This window comes from Scyliorhinus torazame, chromosome 13 (genome assembly GCF_047496885.1).
Source record: "Scyliorhinus torazame isolate Kashiwa2021f chromosome 13, sScyTor2.1, whole genome shotgun sequence".
Lineage (NCBI taxonomy): Eukaryota > Metazoa > Chordata > Chondrichthyes > Carcharhiniformes > Scyliorhinidae > Scyliorhinus > Scyliorhinus torazame.
The window spans coordinates 120123852-120141069 of NC_092719.1; the positions used below are offsets into that span (position 1 = coordinate 120123852).

General features: G+C 46.1%; 1 protein-coding gene across 2 annotated transcripts in view; it reads right to left on the reverse strand.

Annotated features, from left to right (window-relative positions):
* Window positions 1–864: 864 nt before the first annotated feature.
* Window positions 865–17218, reverse strand: part of ccdc174 (coiled-coil domain containing 174) — a 38801-nt gene continuing 22447 nt past the window's right edge. For both annotated transcript variants that reach the window (XM_072472112.1, XM_072472111.1), the window contains 5 exons: window positions 16510–16646; window positions 15321–15415; window positions 2441–2591; window positions 2025–2180; window positions 865–1543 (listed from right to left, as the gene is read on the reverse strand). In XM_072472112.1, coding sequence (XP_072328213.1) covers window positions 1284–1543; window positions 2025–2180; window positions 2441–2591; window positions 15321–15415; window positions 16510–16646 — 799 coding nt within the window. In that variant the 3' untranslated portion in view covers window positions 865–1283. The remainder of the gene's footprint in view (window positions 1544–2024; window positions 2181–2440; window positions 2592–15320; window positions 15416–16509; window positions 16647–17218) is intronic.

Here is a 17218-nt window from a genome sequence, read left to right on the forward strand (position 1 = left end):
GTTGTTTGTGCAGTCTGTTGTATGTTGTGAATGCCTTGTTAGAGGTGTGGGGGAATCGCCTGTTTGTGTGTCTGCTACACAGTTGTAGCCTGTAACTGAAGGGAAATCAAAGCAGGTCAAGGTAAGTGACTGCATCACATACTGATTTTCCCTGTAACCCCTTCCTACTACCTTGCAGCCAGATGATTAGTATCAAGAACACAGCAAGATGATGATTGCTCCTGTGCTCTACCACTTAATTTTCAGCTGGTGCCCATGGATGGTAAAGATGAGCAAGGGCCTGCGGCTGCTTTATTGATGCTGTCTTCACCCTCACTTATGAAGGTTTGGAAGCAGTGTTCCATCACAGCAATGTCTATCTTGCTTACTCATTCAGCCAGCAGTGTGGACTGGGATGCAGCTGCTGTCACGTGTGACAATGCCGAATTTCATCTGGTCCTGGTTCACTTGTCCTTGAGATGGGAGTACACTGACATCTGAGGAAGAGGGAAGTGTCCAAATACTGGCATGCAGTGCACCTGGTGCCTATGCTGGGCCCTAACCTTGTTAACAGAGCACAACTACAGTGGATATTTTTTAATAAGGTACCTAATTTCCTTGACCTTGGTACATGTGACAATAAAAATCCAAATGCAAATCATGTTGCTACCTTTCAAGCAAATGATGGCATTCCACAGTTCAATTGCAGGACAAAAGGTGACATCTTTACTAAAATATCCTGCAAACAAGAGGTGTAACTGCTGTTATGGTATGTAATAAAACCCCTGGATTACCACTATGCCATCTTCCCCAAGCTACCCATTGCATAGGGAGAAACCAATGCTTCAAATTAATTTTTACACCACACAGCAACACAAGGACAAATGACCATACTCTTGTTTTTATTGAAAGGGGATAAAAAGAAATCCAACATTTTCTGTGAAAGAAATTTCATCCACCTTGCGTGACCCATCAAGGAAATGGTTAATTCAATTTCTTCCAACACCCTCTCCATGGGGCCAGAGCCACCTTTTTCCTTAAATCCCACATCTTCGTCCAAACCTTTGGTCATCCCAACTATTTCGACTGATGAGCCTTATTAAGGTGACAATGATACTGATATTATGAACAGATGATTAAATGTGGTCCAATGGATTGGACCCATAACTGTAAGTACGAGAGTGTCAACAAAAGCAGCAAGAATGTAGCACGTAAAAGATTTTAACCTGATCTGCAACTTGTGGCTGGCCAGGATAAGGTTAGAACAGTCTTTGATATGGCCCTACCCTGCAGATCATCACTGCTCAGGTTGAATGTTTGTAGTAAGACAGCATATCATCCAGGGAGTTTATTCTTCCAGATGGATCCTGTTCCACATTTGTGTTCTGCTGTCGCCCATTTTGCTCAGTCTGCTGGTAGGAATATCTGGAATGGCCCTTCTTCCAGCCTCCATGGTTATTTGACCCCTTCAGATCACTATAATACTCCGATGGGGGGGCAAACTCTGATGGCCTCTCATCCCTAGGATCTGGGTGATTCATAGACCAATGCCCAAAAAGTAGCTCTGAAATTATTAAAAATAAAACATGATGAGTTAAAAGTTATGTATCACTGTCTTCCTCAAAGTAAGTAGAAACAATGCACTTTTACTCATGCAATGAATGGAGGGGGTAAAAAATGCCAGACCTCCATGTTTGTCATGGTCCATCACATTCGGGGCTGGTTTAGCACACTGGGCTAAATCACTGGCTTTTAAAGCAGGCCAGCAGCACGGTTCAATTCCCGTACCAGCCTCCCCGAACAGGCGCTGGAATGTGGCGACTACGGGCTTTTCACAGTAACTTCATTGAAGCCTACTTGTGACAAGTGATTTTCATTCAATTTCATAGAATGCAAAGCTAGGAAATCAATGCATAATAATGCCCCACCACCCTCATGTTGATCCCCACTTTAAAGAACACCAGTTCAACCTACATTTTTTGAAAAAGAAACAATATCAATCTTCCCAAACTTAATCCTTTCATCTTCAATACCAATCTGGTTACCTTTTCCTCTGTCCCATTCCCGGATATGAGGTACACCAGGCTTTGTGTCCTTCCGCTCCTGTATTACGACCTCCACCTTATTCCTCAGGCAGGTAGCTTCCTTGTGTGTTACATCTGGTTCTGCTGCCGTGAATGTCAATTCCTCAGTCTCTTCATCTGCACATAAAAAAAGATTACATGAATGACACGCTAAGTTGTAAATTGATCAAGTTTTTTTATTGTAAAGGAATTGTAAGGGCAGAACCTTGCCCAGGCATGTGGCGAATATTCTATCATGCTACTGACATTGTAGGGATACATTGTTTTGTATAAATGGAGTGACAATGATGGAAAAGTAGAAATCTGTTCTTTTAATTGAGTGCTCTTCCATATGTCCCATTTTCTGGGCTCTACCCAGCACAATGATTTGCTCGCACCTTCCTTCTGCTCTGGCAGCTCTTCAGTGTCTTCAATTCCATCGCCTTTCAGTTTCTTCATCTTCCTCTGACGAACCTTTGCCAATCTAGCACTTAATATGGCTTTTCGTTTCTTCTTCAGTTTCTCTCGTTTGGTTCTTTGATCCATTGTCTGCAAGAGAAAGTAAAGCTCAGACACCACAACACTCACTGGAATTTAGGAAAGGCAACCTAAAGAGCCAAATCATAACTCCTGTGCACCTGGGTCACACTGACATCGCCCGGCTCAGGAGCCTGCTCCCTCCGCACTGCTGTCCAGGCTGCTTCCAAACACCAGAACAAGGATTCTCTAGAGCAGCTACTGTCAATGCTCATTGCTGACCTTGAGTGACACAATTCAATTCTTCATAGGGATGGAAAAGGTCAAAGCAAGATTACGCCCATCAGCTTTATTTAAGTAATAGCAGTGACTGCCTGTGCTATACTCACAATTGAGAATATGTACACCAACTGCAGCATACACCCTTCAGCTGCTGTGCTGGTCAATTCCTTTGTATGACCAGAATCCATATTAATCACTCAATTGCTTGGTCTACTTTTGGTTTTCCATAAATTCATGGTTGAGTTCCAACTGTAGCAAAGAAAAACACTACTGGTACGACACCAAAACGTGTCCAGTAGAGGCAGTCTGAAGTTAGCATTTGGAGGATTGGATCAGAACCCCTCACCCTAAATGTATTTCCCCAAAATCCTATCAAGACAGCAATTCAGCGTTTTAAAAATTATTTTCATTGTGGCGTCGCTGGTATTTATTTCCTGTAGGTGAACATAAGGCTTCAAGAAACTTCTTTCCAGTTTCTAGGATGTTTTACTTGATAATTAATTTTTTTAATGGAGTTAAATGCAATTATATTTCCCTATCGCCTAAGCGCCCGAGTGGCTTGCCAGGCCACTTAAAATCAACCATGTTGGTGTGGGACTGGATTCACTTATAAGCCAGAGCAGTTATGGATGTCTTGTTTTCCTGATCAAGAGATATCAGTAAAACTCTTTTTTGTAAATATTTTTATTTAACATTTTAAAGGTTATATACAAAAACAAGAACACCCCCCCCCCCCCAAAAGCTGACAGTGACCAGCTCTTTAAAATACATATCAAACAGTTGCCATCTTATATATAACCTCCCAATCAATCCCCTCAGCCTATATTTAAATTTCTCCAAATACAAAATTTCCAGGAGGCCCCCCAGCCACAGCAAGGCACTGGATACACAAACTGACCTCCACCTCCAGCAGAACCCGCCTGCGAGTAATCAGCGAGGCGAAGGCTAAAATATCTGGCCCCCACCTCCCGCCTGAAACTCTGGCAGTTCTGACACCCCGAATATGGCTTGTAGCAGACCTGGCTCCGCTTCCCTGCCCAAGATCTCCGACATGATGCTGAAGAAAGAGCCCCAAAAGGTTCACTAACTTAGGACGTGCCCAGAACACATCTACGTGATTCGCTGGGTCCCTCCCACACCGCTAGCACTTATATTCTACCCTCTCAAACATCCGACTCATCCTTACCCTCATTGTTGCCTGATGCACCACCTTCCCCTTCAGTTGTATCTACCTGAACCTCATACACAACAAGGTGTTCACCCTCCGTGAAGCCCCACACCACACACCCTCCTCCACTTCACCCCCTAGCACCCCTCCCATTTCACCTTAAAACCATCCCCTAGCGAAGCCCTGTCCTCGGCAGCAGCCTCCCATAGATACCTGAAGTTTTACTCTCCTCCACCTAGGCCAGCGTCAGTACCCTCTCCACCAACGCCATGGGTGGCACAAACAGAAAACTTTAACAAACCTTTCTCGCAGAATTTTGGACTTTCAAGTACCCGAAAGCCTCCGATTGCGCGAGCCCGTACTTCTCCACCCTGATTTGTTATGTTGTAGATGTAACATGAGCGGCTTCCTTGTGGTGCACTTGACAAAGGAAGGTTCAGACGTGGAGATAACTTCAACACGTTTATTAAATTATTTACACTTCTATTATTCTGGTTCGACACTAGTGCTAATCCTACTATAGCTACCCAGACTGACTAACCAGTTGCTGCAATCCACGTGGTGGGTGTAATATTGAATCAACCCTGTGTCTGTACTCACTGACTGTCTCCACTGGAAAGAGGCAGATCATGTGTGTGGTGTCCCTTATATATGGGTTGGTGTAATGCCCCCCTGTGGTCGTGTTACCTCCTTGTGTATCGTGAATGTCTATTGGTCGTGTTCTATCTACTTGATCTATTGGTCGAGTGTGTGTGTGTGATGTTTCTGGTGCTCCATCTAGTGTCTTGCTAGCCTACATGCATTTACATTGATGCACATCACCACACACCCAACTCTCAAAATCGCAAACCGCCCCTCCAGGAATAAAGGCCCCAATGACTGCCAACCCCCCTATCCTCCCATCACCCAAACCTGGTGTCCACTCTAGCGGGCTCAAACATATGGTTGTCGCTGATCGATATCACCCTTGACCTTCTTCCCATTTTAAAGTGCTGCTTTTATTGCCTCCATATTTTTAACAAAGCCACTATCACTGGGTTCCCCAAAACCTTCCTCGGGGAGAGCGGGAGCGGGGCCATCACCAGCTCCCACAATCCTGTCCCCTCACACGACCTGGCCTCCATCTTTACCCAAACTGACTCATGATTACCCCCTCCAACCCAGCACCTTCTCTGCCCAATAGTAGTAAATCAGGATCCACAGCCCCAATCCCCCTGACTGCTGGCCCCTCTGTAGGACCACTCTTCGGATCCTCGCTACTTTCCCTGCCCAAATAAACAAGGAAATCATGATTTCCACCACTACAAAGAATGCCTTTGGTAGAAACACCGGCAGACATTGAAACAGGAACAAGAATCGTGGCAAGGTATTCATCTTTTTTTTTTTCACCCAATTCATTTCTTCTAATTAAGGGGCAATTTAGCATGGCCAATCCACCTATCTGCACATCTTTGGGTTGTGGGGGCAAAACTCACGCAAACACGGGGAGAATGTGCAAACTCCACACGGACGGTGACCCAGGGCCGGGATCGAACCTCTGACCTCGCCGCCGAGAGGCAGCAGTGCTAACAACTGTGCCACCGTGTTGCCCCAAGGTATTCATCCTCACCAATTGCACACGCCCAGCTAACGACATGGGAGACTATCCCATCTCTGTAGGTTCGCCCTCACCTTGCTCACCAAGCTTGAAAAGCTTAGGTTGCGAAGCTGCACCCAATCCCTTGCCACCTGTAACCCTAAGTACCAGAAATGTGGACTTCCGGTGATGACAACGTGCTGAGCAGTCGCACGTTGGGTTGCTCTTCTCCCGTGGACCTGAAAATAGCCACTACCACACTCAGACGAGGTGGCAGAGCACAAAGTTTCCCAAAACAAAAAGAGCAAGACAGACAGGAACAAATTCATCCTGCATCACGGGGGAAACTGGAAGGCATCCTTCACCGAGGCGCCGAATGAGCACCAGCAGGAGATAAAGGCGTAGGTAAAAGCAGACATTGAGGCCACGGTGAAGGCTGCAGTGGCCGAGAACCTGGCTCAAATACAGCTCGCCCAGAGCAGAGAAGAAACTAGAAGCCCAAGAGGCGACCATCAAAGAGTTGGAAAAGGCCGCAAACGACCAGAGCGATCAGATCGTGACCCTGGAGAATGAGGTAGTGAGGTTGGTCACGAAGCAGGGCAGTCTGAAGGGCAAAGTGGAAGATCAAGAGAACTACTTGAGAAGGCAAAACTTGCGGATTATGGGCCTACCAGAGGGGATCAAAGGCAAGGACGCCACGGTATACGTGGCCGAGATGCTGGGCAACTTAGTGGTGAGGGAGACTTTCCCCAACCCACCAGAAATGGATAGGGCACACCAGTCGCTGCGCTCAAAACCCAAAGCAGGAGAGCAACCGAGGGCAGTAATAGCCAAACTGCACCGGTACCAGGACCGAGAAAGAAACCTGCGCTGGGCCAGGCAGGCCAAGAACGAACGCTGGGAAGGACACAATATTAGGATAAACCAGTTCATTGGGGTAGACCTGGCCAGGAAACGGGCGGAGTTCAATAGGGCAAACAGCCCTACAGAAGAACGGCGTACGTTTTGGTATGCTGTACCCAGCGAAGCTCTGGGTCACACACACCCCAAGGCAAAGAACATTTCTTCACAGCCCCCACCGAGGCAAACAGGTTTGTCGAGGAATGCGGGCTGGAACAGCGACAGCAGGAGAAGCAATAAGGGGCCCCTGGCAAGGAGCAACAGCATGCCGACGAGCCGATGAGGGAGAGTGGTGAAGAAGTAAGGAAGCCCCCCCTCCCCCACAAAACACACCCTGAACAACAAAAGACAAACCGCTACCCGAGGGACCGCTTCACGTGGGAAATTGTGACCTTGTACAAAAGAACAAACACAGCGGCGAAGTGGCAAGCGAGAGGAGTGCAGGGCAAGACGGGGAAAGAACGGGCAGTAACAACAGAGAGTGGGCGAGGGAGAAGCAGGACAGTAACTCCCGGGAGGGGGATCACCAAAAGTGGAGGGTGGCGCCAGGCTGGGGGCGGGGGGGGGGGGAAACACACAAGGACGGGGGAGCAAACGGGAGGGGGGAGATAAGGAGGGGGGCGGGGGGAGCAATAGGACTAGAACGAGAGCAGCAGTAAGGCTACAAAGGGCCACAACCAGTGGCCCGGAGCAAAAAAGCACTGCAAGCAACCACCCAGTACGGTCTCTGGGCGAAGGGAGACCCTGGAGTGCAGGAGCCTACCCACATGCCGGATGCACAGTGGGCGGCCATGTTGGATGGCCCTTGGACAAAGGGAGACCCTGGAGTGCAGGGACCCGGCCGCATGGGGAGAGCAGTGACAGCGGCCATCTTGGATGGCTCCCTAACAAAGGGAAACCCTGAAGTGCGGGGGCGTCCACCAGGTAAGCATGTTTAATAAGAACATAAGAACTAGGAGCAGGAGTAGGCCATCTGGCCCCTCAAGCCTTCTCCGCCATTCAATGAGATCATGGCTGATCTTTTGTGGACTCAGCTCCACTTTCCAGCCCGAACACCATAACCCTTAATCCCTTTCTTCTTCAAAAAACTATCTATCTTTATCTTAAAAACATTTAATGAAGGAGCCTCTACTGCTTCACTGGGCAAGGAATTCCATAGATTCACAACCCTTTGGGTGAAGAAGTTCCTCCTAAACTCAGTCCTAAATCTACTTCCCCTTATTTTGAGGCTATGCCCCCTAGTTCTGCTTTCACCCGCCAGTGGAAACAACCTGCCCGCATCTATCCTATCTATTCCCTTCATAATTTTATATGTTTCTATAAGATCCCCCCCGCATCCTTCTAAATTCCAACGAGTACAGTCCCAGTCTACTCAACCTCTCCTCGTAATCCAACCCCTTCAGCTCTGGGATTAACCTAGTGAATCTCCTCTGCACATCCTCCAGTGCCAGTACGTCCTTTCTCAAGTAAGGAGACCAAAACTGAACACAATACTCCAGGTGTGGCCTCACTAACACCGTATACAATTGCAGCATAACCTCCCTAGTCGTAAATTCCATCCCTCTAGCAATGAAGAACAAAATTCCATTTGCCTTCTTAATCACCTGTAAACCAACTTTTTGCGACGCATGCACTAGCACACCCAGGTCTCTCTGCACAGCAGCATGTTTTAATATTTTAGCATTTAAATAATGATCCCGTTCGTTGTTATTCCTACCAAAATGGATAACCTCACATTTGTCAACATTGTATTCCATCTGCCAGACCCTAGCCCATCCACTTAGCCTATCCAAATCCCTCTGCAGACTTCCAGTATCCTCTGCACTTTTTGCTTTACCACTCATCTTAGTGTCGTCTGCAAACTTGGACACATTGCCCTTGGTCCCCCAACTCCAAATCATCTATGTAAATTGTGAACAATTGTGGGCCCAACACTGATCCCTGCGGGACACCATTAGTTACTGATTGCCAACCAGAGAAACACCCATTAATCCCCACTCTTTGCTTTCTAATAATTAACCAATCATCTATCCATGCTACTACTTTCCCCTTAATGCCACGCATCTTTATCTTATGCAGCAACCTTTTGTGTGTCATCTTGTCAAAGGCTTTCTGGAAACCCAGATATACCACATCCATTGGCACCCTGTTATCTACCCACTGGTAATGTCCTCAAAAAATTCCACTAAATTAGTTAGGCACGACCTGCCCTTTATGAACCCATGCTGCGTCTGCCTAATGGGACAATTTCCATCCAGATGCCTCGCTATTTCTTCCTTGATGATAGATTCCAGCATCTTCCCTACTACCGATGTTAAGCTCATTGGCCTATAATTACCCGCTTTCTGCCGACCTCCTTTTTTTAAACTGTGGTGTCACGTTTGCTAATTTCCAATCCGCCGGGACCACCCCAGAGTCTAGTGCATTTTGGTAAATTATCACTAGTGCATTTGCAATTTCCCTAGCCATCTCTTTTAGCACTCTGGGATGCATTACATCAGGACCATGAGACTTGTCTACCTTTAGCCCCATTAGCTTGCCCATCACTACCGCCTTAGTGATAACAATCCTCTCAAGGTCCTCACCTGTCATAGCCTCATTTCTATCAGTCACTGGCATGTTATTTGTGTCTTCCACTGTGAAGACCGACCCAAAAAACCTGTTCAGTTCCTCAGCCATTTCCTCATCCCCCATTATTAAATCTCCCTTCTCACCCTCTAAAGGACCAATATTTACCTTAGCCACTCTTTTTTGTTTTATATATTTGTAGAAACTTTTACTATCTTTTTATATTCTGAGCAAGTTTACTCTCATAATCTATCTTACTCTTTATAGCTTTTTTAGTAGCTTTCTGTTGCCCCCTAAAGATTTCCCAGTCCTCTAGTCTCCCACTAATCTTTGCCACTTTGTATGCTTTTTCCTTCAATTTGATACTCCCCCTTATTTCCTTAGATATCCATGGTCGATTTTCTCTCTTTCTACCGTCCTTCCTTTTTGTTGGTATAAACCTTTGCTGAGCACAGTGAAAAATCGCTTGGAAGGTTCTCCACTGTTCCTCAACTGTTTCACCATAAAGTCTTTGCTCCCAGTCTACCTTAGCTAGTTCTTCTCTCATCACATTGTAATCTCCTTTGTTTAAGCACAAAACACTAGTGTTTGATTTTACCTTCTCACCCTCCATCTGTATTTTAAATTCCACCATATTGTGATCGCTCCTTCCGAGAGGATCGCTAACTATGAGATCCTGAATCAATCCTGTCTCATTACACAGGACCACATCTAGGACCGCTTGTTCCCTCGTAGGTTCCATTACATACTGTTCTAGTAAACTATCGCGGATACATTCTATAAACTCCTCCTCAAGGCTGCCTTGACCGACATGGTTAAACCAATCGACATGTAGATTAAAATCCCCCATGATAACTGCTGTACCATTTCTACATGCGTCCGTTATTTCTTTGTTTATTGCCTGCCCCACCATAATGTTACTATTTGGTGGGTGGCCTATAGACTACTCCGATCAGTGACTTTTTCGCCTTACTATTCCTGATTTCCACCCAAATGGATTCAACCTTATCCTCCATAGCATGGATGTCATCCCTTACTATTGCCCGGATGTCATCCTTAAATAACAGAGCTACACCACCTCCCTTACCATCCACTCTGTCCTTCCGAATAGTTTGATACCCACGGATATTTAACTCCTAGTCATGACCATCCTTTAACCATGTTTCAGTAATGGCCACTAAATAATAGTCATTCACGATGTTTTGCACCATCAACTCATTTACCTTATTCCTAATACTACGAGCATTCAGGTAAAGTACACTTATGTTGGCTTTTTTACCTCTGTTTTCAATCTTAACACCTCGATCAGTAACCTCTCCTAAGTTATATTTCCTCTTAACTTTTCTCCTAATTTTCCTTGCCGTTGAACGCATATCTTCATGTAACAACCTGCCGCGTTACTTACCATTAATGTTTTTACTCCCCGTTTTATTCCTTTCAGTATTACTGGACCTAGTCACTGAGCTCCCCTCAGTCACTGTACCTTGTACTGTCGCCCTTTTTGATTTTTGACTATGGCTTCTCTGCCTTACACTTTCCCCCTTACTGTCTTTTGTTTCTGTCCTTGTTTTACTACCTTCCAACTTCCTGCATCGGTTCCCAACCCCCTGCCACATTACTTTAAACCCACAGGAATGAAGGGACAGAAGCCCCCCACCAGGATAGTCACCTGGAATGTAAGGGGACTCAATGTCCCAGTGAAAAGATCCAGAGTCTTCGCCCATCTAAGAAACATAAAAGCCGACAGAGTCTTCCTCCAAGATAAACACCGAGAGAGCATGACCGCCTGCGGGTAAGAAAGGGCTGGGTGGGCAGACCTACCATTCCTGCTGCGGATGAGGGCCAGGGGGGCGGCAATACCGATCAACAAGAGGACGATGTTTAAGGCGACGAAGACGGTTACGGACCCAGGGGGACTGTACGTCATGGTCAGCGGGGCACTGGTAGTACTCGTTAACGTGTACGCGCCCAACACGAAAATCATTAAAAAGACCATGGCGGAAATCCCCGACATGGCGACGCACCGACTAATCATGGGTTTTGGGGGGGGGGGGGGGGGGGGGGAAGTTCTTTAACTGTGTACAGGTCAAGGACAGACAGGTCAAACCCCAAAACAGGGAAGACCTCAAACATGGCGAAGGAACTCGGTCATTTTATGGAGCAGATGGGGGCGGTGGACCCTTGGAGGTTCACCCACCCAAGGGAGAAGGAGTTCCAGTACACAACGTATATACCAGGATGGTTAGGCAGCAGCTGGTCGACTCCACACCGGAGGTAGACCATAAATACTCAGAGGCCCCTCCTGGCGGAGAGGAAAAAGCTACAAATGGACTTTGACATGCTCTCCACAAGGAAGGCAGTGCACCAACTCCGTCAGGCACGGGGGACCCTATACGAACACTGAGACAAAGCTAGACGCCTGAGAAAGCAGGCAGCCACTAGAGAGATTGCACAAATCAGGAAGGACAGAGGCACACTAGAAATGGACCCAGACAAGGTTAACAAGACCGTCGAGGACTTTTACCGGGGACTGTACACCTCAGAGCCCTCAGCAGGGGAATCGGGGATGATACTCGACATGATCTCTCCCAGTTCTAGTGGTGCTTCCAGGCCCCGTTTTCTGTCCTCCCTCACAACTGGCATATCCAGTGCATCGAGGAACCGTTTCATCCCCAGGTGGGCAACCTGGGCTAGGATGCCCCATCCTTCACCTATGGTCATAAAAGCTTGCAGCAGCAAACAAAATACTGCATCAGTGTCAGTTGGCTCAGTGCAGACTGGCAATTGAACTCGGGACCAATCCTGGTACAATCATAGAATCCCTACAGTGCAGAAGGGGGCCATTCGGCCCATTGAGTCTGCACTGACCCTCTGAAAGAGCACCATACCTAGACACACTCCCCCGTCCCATCCCCGTATCCCCACCTAACCTACATGTCTTTGGACACGAAGGGGCATTTTTTTTGAATATACAAAAGAGTGGCCAATCGACTTAACCTGCACCTTTGGACTATGGGAGGAAACCGAAGCACTGGAGGAAACTCATGCAAACACGGGAAGAACGTGCAAAGTCCACACAGTCACCCAAGGCCGGAATTGAACCAGGGTTCCTTTCTTAAAAAATGTTTTTAATAAAGTTTTTGATTTATCAAATATTACAACAACAAAAAATTTTTTTTACAAATCCACCGATATAACACACAAGAACAAAATACTAGAAAGAGCACAAACCCGCACAACAGAATCTCCCCCTTTCCTCCCCACACCCCTCCCCCTAGCAACTGACCATAATCAGTTCCTTAAAATATTCAATGAAAGGCCACCCCATGCCAAGGCACTGGGTGGGGTTGGGGAGCTCCACTCCAGAACCCGCCTCCGCGTGATCAACGCGGTGAAGGCATGAACATCCACCTCCGCCCCAGTCTGCAGCCCTGACGAGTCCGAAACCCTAAATATGGAAGCCAGAGGGCACGGCCCCAATTCGACATTTAGAATCACTGACATGGTGCTAAAGAAAGAGGCCCAAAAGCTCACAAGTTTGGGACAGGACCAGAACATGTGCGTGGGATTGGCCAGGCCCCCGGAACACCGCTCACACCCATCATCCACCTCTGGGAGAAAAAAAACACTCATCTTCACCCAAGTCAGGTATGCCCTAAACACAACTTTTGAGCTGGATAAAGCCCATCCTTGCACACAAGAACATGGTGTTCACTCGGCAAAGGGCCTCTCTCCACACCTCGTCATTTACTAAGGGTCCCTACTATGAGTGAATTCCTCCAAGTTGGCAAATCTGGCATTTGGGATGGCAGTGTCATGGTGGTATTATCACTGGACTAGTAAACCAGAGACCCAGGGTAATGCTCTGGAAACCTGGGTTCAAATCCCTCCAGTGCAGTTAGTGGAATTTGAATCCAATACAAATCTGGAATAAAAATCTAATGATGACCATAACCAATTGTCGATTGTCGTAAAAACCCATCTGTTACACTGAAATTTGCCATCCTTACCTGGTCTGGCCTAAATGTGACTCCAGATCCACAACAATGTGATTGGCTCTTAAATGCCTCAGGGATGGGCAATATATACTGGCCCAGCCAGCAACGCTCACATCCCATGAACGAATATTAAAAAAAATTTTTTTTAAAAAAAAATAAAATCACCCTTCCCAGAACAAGTCTCCTGATCTCTCCAGCCCGTTCCTTCCCCATTCCCCAAACAAGACATCTTGCTTCGCCGGTTCAAACAGGCGGTTCGTACAAGTAGGGGCCAACTTTGACAGAGACCCGATCTTAAAATGTTGCCTGAACTGTCTCCATAGCCTCAATGTGGGTACAACCAGCAGTTTGGTTGAATAATTTGTCGGCGGAAACGTGAGCAAAGCCGTCACCAGTGCGTCCAACCCAAACCCTTACATGACCCCACCTCTACCTGCACCCAAGCGGCCCCTGGATCACTACACCAACTCAGCACCTTTTTCAAATTAGGCAACACAAAAAAAAATGTAATTCTACACTTTCCATTCTTTCTATAATAGTGCTCCAAATTTAGCTCCGCTAATGCTCTGTATAAATTTATCACCTCTTTGAAATTATATAAAAATGCTAAAAAGCAGGTATCAATTTGCTTTACTTGGCCATTTCATGGCTATTTCTACCTGTACTTCTACTGTATAAGATTAAGGTATCTGCACACCTAGATCTCTCTCTTCTTCCATTCATTTAGGATAGGCTTCCTTTCAGTATTCCTTTTCCCCTAGTGCACAGAATTTGTCACTTATCTAATCAGTCTATGCCTTTCCTCAATAATCCTCAGTGTGCTGTCTGCCCAAATTGGTATCACCCCAAATTTCAATATCTCGTGTCAATGTGCAGATCATTTACCGAAAGGGAAAACAAGGCAGTGTAGCATGAATCCATGGAGCATTCCACTGTCCACATCCTGTTTTCTTCCTTAAGACCATAAGACCATAAGACATAGGAGTGGAAGTAAGGCCATTCGGCCCATCGAGTCCACTCCACCATTCAATCATGGCTGATTTCAACTCCATTTACCCGCTCTCTCTCCATAGCCCTTAATTCCTTGAGAAATCAAGGATTTATCAACTTCTGTCTTAAAGACACTCAACGGCCCGGCCTCCACCGCCCTCAGTGGCAATGAATTCCACAGACCCACCACTCTCTGGCTGAAGAAATTTCTCCTCATCTCTGTTCTAAAGTGACTCCCTTTTATTCTAAGGCTGTGCCCCCGGGTCCTAGTCTACCCTGCTAATGGAAACAACTTCCCTACATCCACCCTATCTAAACCATTCATTATCTTGTAAGTTTCTATTAGATCTCCCCTCAACCTCCTAAACTCCAATGAATATAATCCCAGGATCCTCAGACGTTCATCGTATGTTAGGCCTACCATTCCTGGGATCATCCGTGTGAATCTCCGCTAGACCCACTCCAGTATGTCCTTCCTGAGGTGTGGGGCCCAAACTTGCTCACAGTATTCTAAATGGGGCCTAACTAATGCTTTATAAAGCTTCAGAAGTACATCCCTGCTTTTATATTCCAAGCCTCGTGAGATGAATGACAACATTGCATTTGCTTTCTTAATTACGGACTCAACCTGCAAGTTTACCTTTAGAGAATCCTGGACTAGGACTCCCAAGTCCCTTTGCACTTCAGCATTATGAATTTTGTCACCGTTTAGAAAATAGTCCATGCCTCTATTCTTTTTTCCAAAGTGCAAGACCTCGCACTTGCCCACGTTGAATTTCATCAGCCATTTCTTGGACCACTCTCCTAAACTGTCTAAATCTTTCTGCAGCCTCCCCACCTCCTCCATACTACCTGCCCCTCCACCTATCTTTGTATCATCGGCAAACTTAGCCAGAATGCCCCCAGTCCCGTCATCTAGATCGTTAATATATAAAGAGAACAGCTGTGGCCCCAACACTGAACCCTGCGGGACACCACTCGTCACTGGTTGCCATTCCGAAAAAGAACCTTTTATCCCAACTCTCTGCCTTCTGCCTGACAGCCAATCGTCAATCCATGTTTCTCCCCACCCCTACCCAAAACCATTCCTCTATCCATGTGGTGACGAGCTCATTCATATTATAGGCCTTATTTTTTGCAACGAGTCTCTTATTACACAACCTGTCACTTTATAGATTCACGTGGACTGTCCCTGACAAGTCCAGTGCTCCTGGTCCATTTGGCTCAGCAACATAACCGTGGGCAATTGGGAGTGCTTAGTGACTGCTGTAACCATTTAATTCAAATGGATGCAGTACATTCGCACATTAGAAACGTACCTGGTCTCTCAGCATGTCGAGGGTCTCGATCTGCTTCTTCCTGGCACTTTCATCACGAGCAAAGGCAAAATAACCTACACCCAGTTCTCGAGCCTCTGTAATACAGAAAGGTCAATCAAGCAGCTATTTGTTTTCAAGATTATTTTCCCCATATACTTTAGGCCTGGACACCTCGCTTTTGAATTGACAGATTGGGCCAGCAACCCCCCACCAAGTTTCTGAAGGTGCTGTTTTGTTAGCCAGAAGTCAAGATGGTGGAAAGTACAGCCAAGGCGATATGAACTCTAGCTGCGAACAGTACACTACACAATTTTACACAGTGTCTGTTTTAACCAAGAGAAGTTTCCAAAATCACATTTACATTGGAGACTCCTCCTGCGGATCAAATGAAGGAGCCACTATCTGCTATTATACCCCAACTATCTTCAGAGTGGGTTAGAGCCCTCCGCTTCCCCTCCCTCCCACACATTCTGCTGCTGGATGTGGTGCAGCTCCCAGCTTGCTGAATGTAGAGGGCAGGGCTTGACAGCTTACTTTGGCCAGAGAAGCAAAACCGTTGAGCAAGCTTGGAATTTAGACTCCGGGTCAATGGCGATAAATTGTAGATGTTTGGGGAAGGTAAAGTTTATCTGCAATTCCAGGAACCAGGATATCTCGCAAACCAAAGAGCTCCTTTTACTCCAGCACACCCACCATTAACACAGGCATGAACTTTGGAACAAGCTAAAATAGGAGGGATCTAACTCTGCAACTGTTGCTGTTAGATTTTGACTAAACACCAAGTGGGACTGAAGACTAAATTGCAAATTCAGCCTCTTCATTGCTACTTCAATCAGGAGACATTGGGGGGCGATGCTGTTCCAGCCTTTAACAGTTTTCCGAGGCATGCCTGCTGGCTGAGGACAAGGTGATGCTGAACTGTGATGGTGTCCACAATCAATAGAATAGCCTGTCAATAATCATTGCGCAGATGCACACACCAAGAACGGTCATTTTGGGTAAGGAGGTAATTGGGTGCACTTGGAATCATGAACAGCAAAAACAGGAAAAAAAAGGAGAAAATAGGAGAAGAAAATTAAGAGGGATCGAGAAGAATGTCTAATAGTAGTCACCAACTTAATGTAGATAAATCACCAGAGGACACTTAAAAAATCTTCATAAAGTGTGTAGAATACACTAAAACTGATACCATTTTGCCGGATATCTTCATAGTGCATTGGTCCTATTGGTCTGCTCATGGCCTCCTCTTCCTCTTTTTCCCACTGCTGCCGCTGAAGCTCCCGCCTCATGTCTTCGGAAAGCAAAGTTTTTTCTCCCACGTCTTGCCTGCGAACAGTTCAAGGCAGAAAAATATCAGAGACCCATGTCAACACCTATAGTCACAGCATGACAGTTCAGTACGGTCTACCACTCACTTCCCAACAAGCTTCATTTTTGTTCCACAATTACCAAGTTAGAAATGATGGTGAGGCAAATGCAGATATGGTGACAAGATGATTCCAGACTTGGGTTTGAAGATTGGCCTCTTTCTGCATTGTAAATGTTATGATGATTCTATGATTACCACTCAAGATGGAGAGAGCTAAGGAGTATGATGGAATACGATGTTTGGTTTCAAGTTCTAAGATTTACTTTACCCTGCATTTTTACACAAAAATGAGGAACTAAAATGTTAGCCACGAGGCTACATTTTGCGATTTACTTTGCCTTGCTGACTGAATGTATTCATTATTTGGTAACTTCACAACCGAAAGTGACATCTGTGTACAATGAGCATCAGTATGATAAACTTTGGAACAAGCTAAAATAGCTAATGAGGCTAGGTCTGAAGAAGAACAGGTAGCCAAAGAACCATTACAGCTCTCCTATTCCCCAATTAAAATGTGTGCAAAAGATGA